Genomic DNA, 17,885 nt, shown 5'->3' with positions numbered 1-17,885 from the left:
AATAGTTAATTTAATTTGTAATAATTAGATAAGGACTTTTAAATTAAAATAAACCATATAGAGGTATGTAAAATTAATTATAAGAGTGACTTTTAAAATTTAAATCATTTATTTATTTATCTATTAATTTTTTAGAATGAATTAAAAGGTCTAATGGATAAAAATATGTTTCAAAAATTATCAGAGCAACCAGAAAATTTCTGGGTGCTGAATGAAAGTCTTAATGATTCATGCCCTTCAATTTCGCAAGCTACAATTTTTCTAAATTACAAGAAAAATCCTCCAATTCTACAAGATCAATCTACAACTACCGGAGTACCTTATAAACACTGGTTTAATTACACAAAGCCATCAGAACGTATTGCAAGTTCATATACTCCAAATTTATCAACATATCGTATAAATGATTTATCAAAAAAACGGTGTATGAAAAAAAAATCAATTTTATTTAATCGTTACAATATTGATTGTAAAGAATTTAATTATTCGTCGATAAAATATTTACATGCTCACAAACAAGAAATAATTAATAAAAATACTAAGAAAATAAAATTACTCGAATCAGAACCAAATAATATTGTTAGTCTTGTTGATTTGGTTGACGGAACGTGGTATAAAAGAAAAATGATTAAAAATGATCGTAAAATAATGAAAAAAAACAATGAATTAATTCGACAACAACAAGATGAATCGTTAAAAAAAACATTTGAAATAAAAGTATTAACAGCATATTAATTTATATTATTTAGTTTAATAATAACTGATCATTTTTAAAATAGTTTGTTTTATTTTAGGATTTACAAAACCGACAAGCAGATTTACCAAGATCTATTGAGTCACAACGATCAGAATTATTGGGTACAATTGAAAAAGAATCTAATGAAAATATTAAATTTGAAACTGTTTCTAAGCTTCAATATTTAATAAATCAATCTATAAAGGATTTTCATTTAGAACCTTATGATTATTTATATTTAGAAAAAGCGCAAGAGCGATTGTCGTATAAATTAAAAAAATTAAAATAGTAAGTACTGCACGGTTAAAATAAAATGAAAACAAGTAAATATTTAAATTTTTATTTTCAGTTTTAATTTCATATTTAAATCATTGGAGTTAGAAATAATTAATGATTATAAACAAAGTATTCGATTTGCGATAGTTGATTATATTTTACTTGACCCTTTAGAACGTAAACGATTACTTAATACTGATATATTACCAATTCAGTATCCAGTAATGCATATTCGTGCACCTGTACCATGGCATAATTTTTTTGTTAATGCAGCTCATTACAATGAACATAATCTTTTTATTGGAAATGAAATTTTAAGAGACATTAGAGAGTTATGGTTTTCAAAGTAACTTTTTAAATTAATTAATTTAAATACAATTATTTTATTCTTTTAAATAAAATATTTTAATTTTATTAAGGTATCATAAAATGAGAATAATTCAGTTAAGTGATTTTGGAAAATTTCCAGTTCCCGCTCTAGAGTTAGAGTCATTAGTTGATTCAGTTTGTAATAATACAAATAAAATATTGTTGAAAGAATGGCTTGCAGATGTTGCGGAATTATTTATTGAAAAAAAATACGCTTGGTCATATTTGCTGGAAAAAAAATTCAATACTCCTACAGCTCTTATTGAAAAATATTTTCGTAGTACAAATATTTTATTATCACAGCAATTACGTATAATAGTAATTGAAACTTTAAAAGAAATGAAAAATTTTTTAATTCAATATAAAAATGGGAATAAATTTGAAAAGGAATATTATGATTTATTATTTATTCGGTAATTTTTTAAATTACTGAATGTAAATGGCAGGTATGCGACTCAGCCATAAGCGATACTACTAAAAATAAAACTTTACCCAATTGAAGTCGGTTGCATCATACCTACTTAGAAAATTCTCGCTCTAATAAAAAAATCTACCATCTCAAAATCTCTACCAATTAAAGAATCTACCATGATATAATTACTACCAAAAAAAAACACCACCAAAGTTGCAATTATGAATAAACTTTACCGTTGAAAATCCCTACCATCAACTTTAGAATGTATATTTTACAGACAATAAATTTATTTCTAATTAATTAGGAATTATTCGAAAAAATTTAGGGATATGACTCGATTAATTAGGACTAATTAATCAATGAGTAATTTGCATTTGGGATTTTAAAACTAAAACAATATAACTTTCTTCCCAAATAGTTTACTATTAGCTAACGAAAAAGTCGTGTTAATTATATGTTCTGAAATCCGCACTAAACGCTCAAACGATATTAAATAATTACCCATCAAATTAATTAGTGCTGAATAATAAAATTATATTCCTAAATCTTCGTCTGTAAAATATACATTCTAAAGTTGATGGTAGAGATTTCAAACGGCTAGAGTTTATTCATAAATGCAACTTGGTAGTGTTTTTTTTCTGGTAGTAATTATTTCATGGTAGATATTTTTATTGATAGAGATTTTGAGATGGTAGATTTTTTTATTGGAGCGGGAATTTTCTAGGTAGGTATGATGCGGCTGACTTCAATTGGGTAGAGTTTTATTTTTGGCTGAGTCGTATACCTGCCAATATAAATTGGTAAAGTTATATAATCATTTTTCTTTTTTATTAACATTTTTTTAGAACTCCATTCATAAGAATTACAGTTGAGCCTGTATTAGGAAGTACAGAATTACGATTAAATCCAAATGTTATGGAAATGTATAATACTGTATCAAGATGTTTTGATAGGATATTATTAGTTGGATCTACAGTTCCTAAAATTGAGGCAATTATTTTTCCAGAATTTCAAGGGACTGCTTATTTATTATCTGTGTCACGCGACGAAACTTTGGTGAATAATTAATATAACAAAAAAAATTATAAATATTACATTCAATTTTTTTTTCTTAGGTATCATTAATTATTAATGAAGCACTAGAATCAATTGTATCAAATAAAATAGGTCCAGAATTATATTTAAAATGTTATAATGATTTATTATATATTTTAAATGGTCAAGCAAATGAAAGTTTAAATAATTATTTTAAAACTGAACCAATACCATCATTACAAGAATTCGGCCATTGGATTGATAGTTATGACAATCTGAGTAAAGAAATATGTTTATTTCGAAATAAAATTCCATTGAATATGATTGAAATTGATTGTAAAATTGTAAATGATACAATGCGTAATATTCTTTATGATCTTCGTTCGAAAATATGTGATTATTTTTTGAATGAATTACGATTAAATAATCATAAATTATGTCATATATTTGAAGAAATAGCTGAAAAAATATCTGGAATGCCTGAAACAACTCAAGAAGTCGTTGATTTATTTAATTTTCTTTGTGATAGTCGTGACAATACAATGTTTAGTTTGCGTAATAAATTAAATCGTTGTGGTGAATTAATTATTTTTTTATTAAATTATCAACCGCCAAGTGATGAAGATATTCAATTAAATACACGAACTCTTACATGGCCAAATGAAATGGAAGTAATAATGGAATTAGCAACAAAACGATTAAATATGAGAAAAGAATTTGTTGAAGGTGTATTACGCAAACGTCGAGATAATTTTGAAATAAAAATTCAACGCATGCAACAAGCTATTGATATATTTAAAAAAAAAGATCCACCAGTACTTACTGTTGAAGAAATGATACAATCAACTGAAGAAATTGAAAAATTGTCAATAAATATGACAGACATGAGGCAAGAAGCTGAACAAATAAATAATGAAGAAGGTCTTTTAGATATTGAAATAACTCCTTATTTATCATTACCTAGTATGCTATCAACAGTTGATACTTTTGATACACTTTGGCATACAGTTTTGAATTTTCATAAAAATTATGAACGATGGTACTATGGTCCATTTTCTGGTTTAAATGCTGAACAAATACGTGAAGAAACTGATAACACATGGAAAATTTTATATAAATTAGGACGTGCATTATCAGATACACCTGGTGCTCGTCGGATTGCCGAAATGATACGTGGTAAAGTTGAAAAATTCAAGCAATTTATACCTGTTTTGCAAACAATATGTACACCAGGCTTACAAGAACGTCATTGGGAATTAATTAGTAAAGTTGTTAATACAAACATTATTAAAAATGAAAAAACTAGTCTATCAGATATGATTGAATATGGTTTATCAGTTTATATTGATAAATTAGAAGAAATATCATCGGCAGCAACTAAAGAACACTTGCTTGAAGGTAATTTAAAAAAAATGAAAACAGAATGGGAAGATGTTTATTTTGATTTAATTCCATATCGTGATACGGGTGTTGAAATTTTATCAGCTGTTGATGATGTACAAATGTTATTAGATGATCATATTCTTAAAGCACAAACAATGCATGGCTCACCATTTGTTAAGGCTTTTGAAAATGAAATTGAAAGTTGGGAAACAAAATTAATATCAATGCAAGATATTATCGATCAATGGTTAACTTGTCAAGCTACATGGATGTATTTAGAGCCGATATTTAGCAGTGAAGATATTATGCGACAAATGCCAGTTGAAGCTAAAAATTTTTGCCATGTTGATAAAATTTGGCGTACAATTATGAATTTAGTTAGTGAAAATAAAAAAGTAACAGTTGCTACATCTATTCCTAATATGTTTGAAGAATTTAAATTATGCAATCAATTACTTGATGAAATTCAAAAAGGTTTAAATGATTATTTAGAAAAAAAAAGATTATTTTTTCCGCGTTTCTTTTTTCTATCAAATGATGAATTACTTGAAATTTTATCTGAAACAAAAGATCCACAGCGTGTACAACCACATTTGAAAAAATGTTTCGAAGGTATTTATAAATTACGTTTTACAAATAATGATGAAATAATAGGTATGTTATCTGCTGAAGAGGAATATGTACCAATGAGTGTAAAAATTTATCCAGCTGATGCTAAAGGTATGGTTGAAAAATGGTTGTGTCAAGTTGAAGAAATAATGATAACATCATTACGCGATATTGCTCAAGATAGTATAATTTCATATTTTACTGCTGTAAGACATGAATGGATTGTATCATGGCCAGGACAAATAGTACTTTGTAGTAGTCAAATTCACTGGACAAGTGAAGTTATTGAAAGTTTTAAAGATAATTCAACAAAAGCTTATTTAAATAAATGTAGCAATCAAATTGATAAAACTATAACATTAATACGAAGTAAACTAGATTCTGGAACACGAATAACTCTTAATGCATTGATAGTAATAGAAGTTCATGCTAGAGATATTGTTAAATTACTTGTCGTTAAAAAAGTTAATGATCCTATGGATTTTAATTGGATTTCTCAGCTTAGGTATTATTGGTTAGAAGGTGGAATAACAGTATCAATGATTACAACTGATGTTGAGTATGGTTTTGAATATTTAGGAAATGCTCCACGTTTAGTAATAACACCTCTAACTGATAGATGTTATCGAACATTAATGAGTGCTATGAAATTAAATCTTGGTGGTGCTCCAGAAGGACCAGCAGGCACTGGAAAAACTGAAACATCTAAAGATCTTGCTAAAGCTGTTGCTAAACAATGTATTGTATTCAATTGTTCAGAAGGATTAAATTACAAAGCAATGGGTAAATTTTTTAAAGGCTTAGCCCAATCTGGTGCATGGTCATGTTTTGATGAATTTAATAGAATTGAATTAGAAGTATTATCGGTTATTGCACAACAAATATTAACAATACAAATGGCAATAAGTATTAAATCAGAACGATTTATTTTTGAAGGAACAGAAATAAAATTAAATCCTACTTGTAATATTTTAATTACAATGAATCCTGGTTATGCTGGCCGGCAAGAATTACCAGATAATCTTAAAGTTCTTTTTCGTACTGTTGCTATGATGATACCAGATTATAGTATGATTGGTGAAATAACATTATATTCTTATGGATTTACAGATGCTAAAAATTTAGCTGATAAAATTGTCTTTACTTATAAACTTTGTTCTGAACAATTAAGTTTACAAAGACATTATGACTATGGTATGAGAGCTGTTAAAACAGTACTTGATGCTGCTGGAAATTTAAAATTAAAATATAAAAATGAGAATGAATCAAGTTTAATATTACGTGCTATTATTGATGTTAATTTACCTAAATTTTTATCTGACGATATTCCATTATTTAATGGTATTTATAATGATTTATTTCCTGGTGTTCAATTACCACAACCTGATCGTAATGAATTAATTGAATTATTAAAAATTCATCTGGATAAAAAAAATCTTCAAGGTACATCTTGGTATATAGATAAAATAATCCAAATTTATGAAATGATATTAGTAAGACATGGACTCATGATTGTTGGTGATACTCTTGGAGGTAAAACTGAAGCTTATAAAATATTAGCTGATGCCCTTGGAGATTTATCAATGAACAAACGATCAAATATTAAAGAATTTAAAACAATATATAGAGTTATTAATCCAAAAGCTATTTCAATAGGATTATTGTACGGTAATTTTGATCCTGTCTCTCATGAATGGAAAGATGGAGTTATTGCTAATACATTTCGAGAGTATGCACAGTCATTAAGTTTTGAACGTAAATGGATTATTTTTGATGGTCCTGTTGATGCTGTATGGATTGAAAATATGAATACAGTATTGGATGATAATAAAAAACTTTGTCTTATGTCTGGTGAAATAATAATTATGTCAAAAAAAATGAATATGATTTTTGAACCCGCTGATTTAGATCAAGCTTCACCTGCAACTGTCAGTAGATGTGGTATGATTTATATGGAACCCTCACAATTAGGATGGCAATCTATTTTTGAATCTTTTAAAAAAACATTAAAAGAGAAATTACTTGTAGAACAATTTGAATTAGCTGTTGAATTGATTGAATGGTTAACTAAACCAATATTTTATTTTATTCGTCATAATTGTCAAACATTCGTTAATGTAACTGATATCTATATGTTTTTGGTAATAATAATTATTATTTATAAAATTTTTAACGGTGTTCTAATTATTATTATTATTATTTTTCACAATAATTTAAAATTTTTCTTTCTTTTTAAGGCTTTTACGAAAATATTCAATGCAATGCTAGAAGATGAAACTCAAATTAGTACAATTTGGCTTCAGTGTACTCTACTATTTAGCATAGTATGGGGATTTGCATCAACTCTTATAAGTGAGAGTAAACATTTATTTGATACTTATTTGAGAGATTTATTGCTTGGTAATATAGAAGAAAACCCAAAACCTAAAGCATTTAAATTATCTAAACAACAAATTTTTCCTGATCGAGGATCAATATATGAGTGGATATACGATAAAAGAAATAATGGAACTTGGATATCTTGGATAGATCTGAATACTGCTGTAATAAATATATATTTTTATTCATTATCTGGGAAAAAATAGTTTAGATCTACAGCGATCAAAAGTAAAAGAAAAAAAAATGCCACCTGGCAGCCAGAATGGAAGGTAGACTTTTCGAAAATTTTCAGCACCTCCCTGTTCTGATTAAAGAAAACGATTCACTCAGTGGTGAATGTAAATCTATATTAGGGTGATTCATTTCCTCAAAAATTTGTTTTTTTGCAAGTGCTCAAGCAAAATCTCAATCTACATAGAGAAAAAAAAATATTCACTAAAGATGAGCTCTTAATTCTAATGCTAAGTACTTATTATCTAAATTTGATTTTTTTTCCATTTAAAATGTATGTATTTTTTTTTTTTTTCAAATTTCTAATGCTGAGCCACTTTTCACGATATTTAAAATCGAATTGTTAAATCTTGTAGGATATTCCATGCTCTTTAAAATTGCTCTTAGGTTGTTTAATCTAGTTCACGCTGGTTCACCAGTAAGAGCCATCAAGCTATATTTTTTTAAGCAAATCGTGATTTTTTCATATTTTAGGACGAACCGCTAAGTATAGGGAAACAAAATCAACATATACTTGGCATATGAATGGTATTTTTAAACTCTACTCAATTATGATAGGTTATGACAAAATTCCTTGAAAAATCGACCATGAGGACAAACACAATACCTAGATTTTAGAAACAATCTACCCAAAAATTATAAATCTAAAGAGATCTACATGAATCAGAATAGATCTATGGATATCATAGCAAATAAAAAACTTAGAAAAATAAGATCTATGAAGATCTAATCAGATCTCGTTAAATCTAAATTGTTTTTTCCTATAATATCAAAATTTATTATCTATATCATTTATGTCCATCGTGATTAATATTATACGTCTATAACGGGAAATAATAACACTGTAAATGTTATATGTCTATTAGGCAATAAAGTAAACATATTACATATTCTATAGGTAATTAATAGATAAGACACTTAATACCCGATCAAGGACTAGTACCCGATCGCTCCATGTACTTGTATATCTGTATTTATCAATAAGATATTCAAATACATGGAATAATCGTGTACTACTTAGTCCCTGATCGAGTATTAGGTCTTTTACCTTATACACTAAGAAAAAAAAATAATTTTTTTCAAGAGTAGATATTCTTGCTCTGAGAATTTATTTCACTTTAAATGTGCAATAAAATTATTGCTTAATACAAGCAGTACTTTTTGGACCGAAGCAAAGTTATTCTAACAAATAGAATACTAGTTTATATTAAGTAATTTTTGTTAGAACTAATAAATTTCCTGGTACTTTCAATTGAGCACTATTATCTTGATATAAAAATTATTTTTTTGAGTTAAGAAGCGAATAATTTATTGACTTGAGAAAGATATTTTTTTTTTCAAATTTGATTTTTTAGTGTAAAATATCTTTATTTCTGGCTATAGACATGTAATATTTAAATTAATGTAATTAAATAGTTTTTTATAATGAACATAATTATATTAGGTACCTTTACCTGCTGACACTGCAGTAAATGAATTAATAATGCCAACAAATGAAGTATTAATGCAAAAATTTTTTATGAAAAAATTACTTGAAAGATCAATACCAATACTATTTATTGGACCAACTGGAACTGGAAAATCATCAGTAGTTTTAAATTATTTGATAAATCTTCCGAAAGATAAATATATTGAAAATGTGATAAATTTTAGTGCTTATACAAGTGCTGCTCAGACTCAAGAAGTAGTTATGTCTAAATTAGACCGCCGTAGAAAAGGAGTTTATGGTCCTACAATGGGTAAAAAATGTATATTATTTGTAGATGATTTAAATAGACCATTGAAAGAAACTTACGGCGCACAACCACCAATTGAACTTTTACGTCAGTGGATTGATCATGGTCATTGGTTTGATCCAAAAGATACATCAATGCTTTATTTAGTAGATATATTAATGATTGGAGCAATGGGATCACCAGGTGGAAGATTAAATTCAATTACATCAAGATTTATAAGACACATGCATGTAATTGGAATAGATACTTTTGATGATAATACAATAACTAAAATATTTACATCAATTCTTGATTGGCATTTTTCAAAAGGTTTCGAATCTAATATATCCCGGCTAAGTAAAATGATTGTTGCTGCTACAATAGATATTTATAATAAATCTATTGATAATTTTTTACCAATTCCTGCTAAAAGTCATTATACTTTTAATTTACGAGATTTTAGTCGAGTAATTAATGGAATTGTTTTAGTACCTGCTGCTAGAATGCGTGATCCTGATAAATTAATAAAATTATGGATTCATGAAGTCTTTAGAGTATTTCACGATCGTCTTGTTGATGATGATGATCGTAATAAACTTTTTGAAATGGTAAAGAATGTTGTTAATAATCAATTACATCTCTCTTTAGATAAAGTACTTAACAATTTATTAAAAGCTAATGAAAATAGTATAACAAGTAATCATATTTGTGATTTGTTATTTGGAATGTATATGGAACCAGATGCAGATCCTAAAATATATGACGAAGTTATTGATTTAAATGATTTACAAGAAAAAATGAATTATCATCTTATTGAATATAATAAAATGTCAAATAATTCAATGTCATTAGTGTTATTTCGTTATGCTATTGAGCATATATCCAGAATATCAAGAATTATAATGCAATCTAAAGGTAATGGATTGCTAGTGGGTATTGGTGGATCAGGTAGAAGCTCATGTTCAAAATTAGCAGCAAGTATTTGTGAATATGATATTCATCAAGTTGAAATAACAAAAAATTATGGTATTAATGAATGGCGTGATGATTTAAAATTATTATTACATAAAGCCGGTTGTGATGGTAAATCAACAGTATTTTTATTTTCTGATAATCAAATAAAAGATGAATCATTTCTTGAAGATATAAATATAATATTAAACACTGGTGATATACCAAATCTTTATACTGCTGAAGAAAAAATAGAAATACTTGATAAAATAGCAAATATTGCACAACATGATAATAATAAAAAAATAGAAACAACACCAATGGCTCTTTATAGCTTATTTATTGAAAGAGTTAAAAAATATTTACATATTATAATAACAATGTCACCGATTGGTAATACATTTAGAAATCGTATCAGAATGTTTCCGTCATTAATAAATTGTTGTACTATTGATTGGTATTTAGCTTGGCCATCAGAAGCACTTGAAGAAGTAGCAACAGTGTCATTACAGTCATTAGATATTGATTCTGATATTCGTAATAAATGTGTTATTAATTGTAAAAATTTTCATCAAAGTGTACAAGAAGCAAGTTATGATTATGAAAAAAGAAAAGGTAGAATAAATTATGTAACACCAACAAGTTTTCTTAAATTAATAAAATCATTAGCAAAATTATACGTTGAAAAAGTTGAACAAATAATATCACAACAGAATCGTTACATTGTAGGACTTGAAAAATTAAATTTTGCTGCTGGTCAAGTGTCAGTTATGCAAAATGAACTACATGAATTGCAACCAAAATTAGTTTCTCAATCACAATTAAGTGATAAATTGATGATTAAAATAGAACAAGACACTGTTAATGTTGAAGCTAAAAAAGAAATAGTTGCTGCTGACGAAGCATTAGCAAATGAAGCAGCAGCTGCTGCTCAAGCAATAAAAGATGATTGTGAAAGTGATTTAGCAGAAGCTACTCCAGCTTTAGAAGCAGCATTAGCTGCTTTAAATACACTTAAACCTGCAGATATCACAATTGTTAAATCAATGAAGAGTCCACCAGCTGGTGTTAGATTAGTAATGGAAGCAGTATGTGTATTAAAAGGTGTTAAACCTGAACGTGTTCAAGATCCTTCAGGTTTTATGGTTGATGATTATTGGCCAGCATCAATAAAATTACTTGGTGATATTAAATTTTTAGAAAGTCTTAAAAATTTTGATAAAGATAATATTCCACCCGGTAATATTAAAAAAATAAGAGAAAAATTTATGAATGATAGAAGTTTTCAGCCAGAAGTTATTAAAAAAGTATCGACTGCTTGTGAGGGATTGTGTAAATGGATACGAGCTATGGAAGTTTATGACAGAGTTATAAAAGTTGTCGCACCTAAAAAAGCAATGCTTGCAGAAGCTGAGGCTGAACTTGCTGCTCAAATGGAAACTTTAAATGCTAAAAGAACATTATTACAAGAAGTTACTGATAAATTGCAAACGTTAAATGATGAATTCGCTGAATGTATGAGAGAAAAAAAAAAATTAGAAGATCAAATTGATCATTGTATGCAAAAATTAGATAGGGCTGAAAAATTACTTGGTGGATTAGGTGGTGAAAGAACACGATGGAGTAATACTGCTGCTAATTTAGGTGATAGTTTAATAAATGTTATTGGTGATGTATTATTAGCTTCAGGGATTCTTGCTTATCTTGGAGCATTTACTGTTGATTATCGTAATAATTTAATTAAAAAATGGCATAACTCTTGTAAATCAATGGCTATTCCGTGTAGTGATGAATTTAAACTTGCTGATATTATTGGCGATCCTGTTGAAATTAGAAACTGGATGATTCAAGGCCTACCAGCTGATAATTATTCAATTGAAAATGGTATTATTGTTAAATATGGTGGTCGTTGGCCGCTTATGATTGACCCACAAGGACAAGCTAATAAATGGATTAAAAATATGGAAAAGTCAAATAAATTATCAGTTATTAAACTTACTGATGTAAATTATGTTAAAATTATAGAGCAAGCTATTCAAATTGGTACACCAATTTTATTAGAAAATATTCTTGATGATTTAGATGCAATACTTGAGCCAGTATTATTGAAAACTATTTATAAACAATCTGGAATTTTTTATTTAAAATTCAATGAATCAATATTAGAATACAACAATAATTTTAAGTTTTATATAACAACCAGGCTACGTAATCCTCATTATCTACCAGAAATAGCTATAAAAGTAAATATTATAAATTTTATGATTACACAACAAGGATTACAAGATCAATTACTAGGTATTGTTGTTGCTAAAGATTTACCAGCACTTGAAGATAAAAAAAACCAATTAATTATTGAAGGAGCTAATAATAAACGTATACTTAAAGATATAGAAGATAAAATATTACAAGTATTATCATCATCAGAAGGTAATATTCTTGAAGATGAAACAGCAATTAAAATTTTATCATCATCAAAATTGTTATCAGAAGATATTCAATCTAAACAAAAAGTTTCTGCTAAAACAACTATTGAAATAGATCAAGCACGTGATGCTTATAAGCCAGTATCACGTCATGGTGCTATACTATTTTTTTGTATTGCCGATTTAGCAAGTATTGATCCAATGTATCAATATTCATTACCTTGGTTTATTAACTTATATATTATGGCAATAAGTAATAGTAAAAAATCAGATAATTTAAATGTACGATTGGAAAGTTTAAATTCAATATTTACATTGAGTATTTATAAAAACATTTGCCGTTCATTGTTCGATAAAGATAAGTTAATATTTTCACTCGTATTAACTGTTGGAATAATGCGAGCTGACAATAAAATAGAACAAGATTTATGGCACTTTTTTTTAACTGGTGGTGTTGCACTTGAAGATCCATTTAAAAATCCAGATTCATCGTGGATAAGTAATAAATCATGGTCTGAAATAAATCGTGCTTCACAATTAACTGGTCTTCAGGAACTTAACATATCATTTGAAAAAAATTTATTAAATTGGAAAGCTTATTATGATTTATCAAATCCTGAATATCATGATTTTCCGTCACCATTTAATAAAATAGCGAATGGTGAATTAAAAAAACTCGTTATACTTCGTTGTATAAGACCAGATAAACTTGTTTCAGCTGTTGAAATTTTTATTAAACAAAATATGGGACAATTATTTATTGAACCTCCACCATTTGATCTTCAATCATCTTATGATGATTCAAATAATACAACACCTTTAATATTTATACTATCATCAGGATCAGATCCAATGGCAAAATTAATTAAATTTGCTGAGACGAAAGGAATTTCACGTAAAAATCTTTTAACAATATCTTTAGGTCAAGGTCAAGGACCATTAGCTGTTGATATGATATCGAAAGCTATCAAAAATGGTGAATGGGTTGTTCTTCAAAATTGTCATTTAGCAGAATCATGGATGAAACAACTTGATAGTATATGTGATGAATTAATTGCACAAGATAATACCCATAGTAAATTTCGTATGTGGCTTACAAGCTATCCATCAAAAGTTTTTCCAGTATCTATATTACAAAATGGAATTAAGATGATTTATGAACCGCCTAAAGGATTAAAACAAAATTTATTACACAGTTATCTTAATGATCCGTTATCTGATATGGAATTTTTTCAAGGATGTTTTAAAATATCAGAATGGAGATCATTATTATTTTCATTATGTTTTTTTCATGCTGTTGTACAAGAAAGGCGTAAGTTTGGCCCACTTGGATGGAATATTCCCTACGAATTTGATGAATCTGATTTGAGAATTAGTGTTTTACAATTACAGGTAAAATAAATTAACAAATTTATTTAACTATTTTTTTTTTAGTATCACAAGTAGTACCGAGACATCTTCAAGATGTTATAAAGACGTCTTAAAAACAAATTAAATAAATATTATTTCATCTCCGAGTCAAATTTTTTTTTTTTTAAATAAATAAGACATAGGAGATTCTTTTTAACTTTGTAAAAATAGTTACAATAATATCGAGACAAATTTTATTAAACTATGAAGACGATTGTCATGTTGTTGACTTATAGACAATACATATCTTTTTTTGAAAAACATCTGACGTAAATTAGAGTCGTTTTTCACATCTAAAAAAGTTATCTTAATAGACAAGTCTTACAGATAATTTGTTTGATAATTATTTATAATCTATTTTTAACTGGCATGTGTGTCGAGTCTTTTAATCATTTATTTATTTTTATGTCAATCGGCTTTACACATAACAATACAAACAATATATAAGAGAAAATTATAAAATCAGTAAATTAAAACATAGTAAATTTTTATACATTCAAAATTGCAGTTGAATATATTTATAATTTACGGTCTTATCAATGTAATAAAAATATAGGCTTTTAATTTCGATCTTACAGACGTCTCAAATTCAAGTGTACTATTTGGGTGATAATTATTTACGATTGAGCAAATAGTTTGTTTTTAATTTCAAATTTAATGATCCGAATATTTATAAGCTTTCGAATTATTCGTAAGTTTTATGGCGTGTCAAAATTTACTGACGAATGATTTTAAGAAATATGTAAATTCGCTTAGTATTTGATCAGTAACCGTATAAGGAGAATAGCCACTGTGAGGATCGAAAAAATAGGTGATTTTCGGGAATTTTTTCGACTGGGATAGTAAAGAAATTCGGGGATCGAGTTTTTTTGTTTTATAAAGTATACATTGAAGATTATTCTCCTAAATTTTTATTAAAAAATATCGTGTCGTTACAAGGTTATAAGCATTTTTGTGGAGCATCAAAAAAATTTACCCCACCATGGTCTCATCTCTAACTCAAAAACGGATTATCTTGAACGAAAAAATCAAACCGCGTTGTAATCTGTATGCATGTGGTTATTATCGTTCCACGTAGGGGGTTTTGAATATTTGAATTTGAAAAAAAATGGTGACATATTAAAAATTTTTTCGTTTTTTTTTTCTCATTTTTTTGGATTCAAACAGTCTTTAAAAATCTTAAAAATCAAAATTTTCAAAATCCTCTACGTGCAACTTTAGCTACTGAATAAACGAATACGGAGGAAAAAAAAGTTGCGAATTGGTTCATATTTATGCAAATTACAGATGAGACCAGTTCAAAAAAAATAGTTTCGAGAAAAACGCATTTAAAGTTTTTAGTCAATGCAACGGTCAGTTGACGCGCTGTCACAAAGATGACTATAACTTTAAAAATATTCGGAATTCTCATATAATACTCTAGATACATATTTTTGAATATATAAACTTTGAATTAATAAAAAAAAAAAATTTTTTTTTTAAATTTCACAGTGGCTATCCCTCTTAAATTGTATAAATGTAAATAAAATATATAGCGTTCAGACAATTTTGTGTATTTTAAAAATGTTTCGATCTTAATTGGAATATTAAATTTTTAACATATATATGAAATTAAAAATATTTTTTTATAATAATACATTAATTACTTAAATTTGTCGAAAATTCTAACCGAATTTCAAATTTAATGTTAATATCCAAAGTGAAACAAATTATATGCAAAAACAAATTAATCGCAAACTTATATAATTATTATTTTTTACAGGTATTCCTTAATGAATATGAACAAGTTCCCCTTGATGCTTTAACATATTTAACTGGCGAATGTAATTATGGTGGCAGAATTACTGATGATAAAGATCGTCGCTTACTAAATGCTCTCTTGAAAAATTATTATAATATGGAAAATATTGAAGATCCTAAGTAAGTGGTAAAATTATAAAATATTCCTATTTTATAATAATATATTTTATAAAAACTATTATTCTAGAATATATATTTCATTAAGTGGAGATCCATTTATACCGAAAAATAATGATTATGAAGGTTTTTTAAGATATATAAACAGTTTACCATTAAACCAAAAACCTGAAGTCTATGGTTTACATGACAATGCTGACATTACTAAAGATAATAATGAATCAATGCAATTGTTAGCTGGTGTATTGTTAACTCAGACACAAATAATTGCTAGTGGAAATGAAGACAATACTGATACAATAGTATCAACTATTGCTAATGAAATACTTTTCAAAATACCAGAACAATTTAATATTGAGGCAGTGTCGGAGATGTATCCTGTTGTATATAAAAATAGCATGAATACTGTATTGAAGCAAGAGCTTATAAGATTTAATGATTTAATTAAGCATATTAAAGACAGTTTAATTAATTTACTAAAAGCAATCAAAGGACAAATTGTTATATCAACAGTACTTGAACAAATTTATACGAGTATAAGCATTGGTCAAGTACCTAAAATTTGGAGTACACACTCTTATCCTTCACTTAAACCACTTGGGAGTTATATAAGTGATTTATTGAATAGAATTAAATTTTTTCAAGACTGGATTGATAATAATACACCTAATATTTATTGGATATCAGGATTTTTTTTTACTCAATCATTTTTAACTGGAATATTACAAAATTATGCACGTCATCATGAAATACCTATAGATTTAATAGATTTTGAATTTGAAATTACAAAATATTCGGAGACTTTTAATAAACCACCAGATTTAAGTGTTTTTATTAAAGTAAGTTAACTTTTATACATCCATCTTATGAAATTTCATAACATTTTGTATGTTTTATTTTTTAATTTAATTTGATGAAAAACCAAGAAAACTTTAGGTATTTTACTAAAAAAATATTAAAATAATACGATGCAAATGTGAATTTTTTTTACCAATCAAAAATTTTACTGATAAACAAAAAATGATATTTTATTATTTTCATATTGATTTTATATCAATAAGAGATTGATTTACAACTCTATTTATGTCAATATATAACTTATTGCTTTTATACTCATTTAAAAAATACCTCAACTGAAATCGTTGAAATACGATGGCAGTAGATATTTAACTTCAAAATAGTAAAATCTTTATTTAAAACTGTTAGTCAAAAAAGTATTACTTTAATTCAAATGGATTTTAATAATTGTTTGAATTTCGGTATGAATAAAGTTCAATATCGGTATAAAATCCAACTTTATTCAGAAAAAAAAAAAAAACTGAAATCAACTGTGTTTATCATTATTTTTATCATAGAATTTTTTGAGCTTAATCGAATCTGCTAGGGATAATTAATAAAAAAAAAAGATAATTTAATTTTTTATTAAAATAAAATTTTTATATTTTAGGGACTCTTTCTAGAAGGCGCACGGTGGAATGAAGAGACTCAAAAATTGGATGAATCAAAACCGAAAGTAATTTTTGATGTATTGCCAATAATATGGATTAAGCCAGGTTTGAAAACGAATTTCAAGTCCTCATCATCATATCTTTGTCCTGTATATAAAACAACTGCGAGACGAGGTGAATTAACCACAACAGGACACTCTTCAAATTTTGTTATGTTCATTACAATACCGACTGATATTAATGAATCACACTGGATCACAAGAGGTGTTGCTAGCATAACTCAACTTGATGATTAAATTTGTAAAAGACAATAATATTTATTATTAAAACAATAGAATGATTATTATTATACTTAATTTATAATTATTTATTTTTATAAATATAACTTGATATACATACCTATAAAAATTTAGAGATAAAACATTTAAGATTATTATATTTTATTCCAAGTTATTTGTATAAAAATTTTTATTTATAAGTATATATTGGTACACTGAAAAAAAATACTTTTATGAAGAATATTTATTTGATACAAGAACATATATTCTTGATAATTTTCAAAAACACATAACTTTGTCTTAAGAA

At 26.7% G+C, this 17,885-nt stretch overlaps 1 protein-coding gene across 1 annotated transcript; it reads left to right on the top strand.

The window, feature by feature from the left end:
• The first annotated feature begins 153 nt into the window (after nucleotides 1-153).
• Nucleotides 154-17,685, top strand: LOC103572682 (dynein axonemal heavy chain 3). The gene is made up of 11 exons (XM_053737821.1): nucleotides 154-717; nucleotides 795-1,024; nucleotides 1,086-1,358; nucleotides 1,432-1,794; nucleotides 2,642-2,852; nucleotides 2,912-6,964; nucleotides 7,061-7,366; nucleotides 8,878-13,917; nucleotides 15,698-15,855; nucleotides 15,923-16,691; nucleotides 17,300-17,685. Exons 1-11 carry the CDS (start codon nucleotides 154-156, stop codon nucleotides 17,594-17,596), a joined length of 12,264 nt encoding a protein of 4,087 aa, XP_053593796.1. The 3' UTR covers nucleotides 17,597-17,685.
• Nucleotides 17,686-17,885: the final 200 nt, after the last annotated feature.

The sequence above is a fragment of the Microplitis demolitor genome, chromosome 3 (genome assembly GCF_026212275.2).
Source record: "Microplitis demolitor isolate Queensland-Clemson2020A chromosome 3, iyMicDemo2.1a, whole genome shotgun sequence".
Taxonomy (NCBI): domain Eukaryota; kingdom Metazoa; phylum Arthropoda; class Insecta; order Hymenoptera; family Braconidae; genus Microplitis; species Microplitis demolitor.
This window is presented reverse-complemented; position numbering and strand designations above follow the sequence as displayed.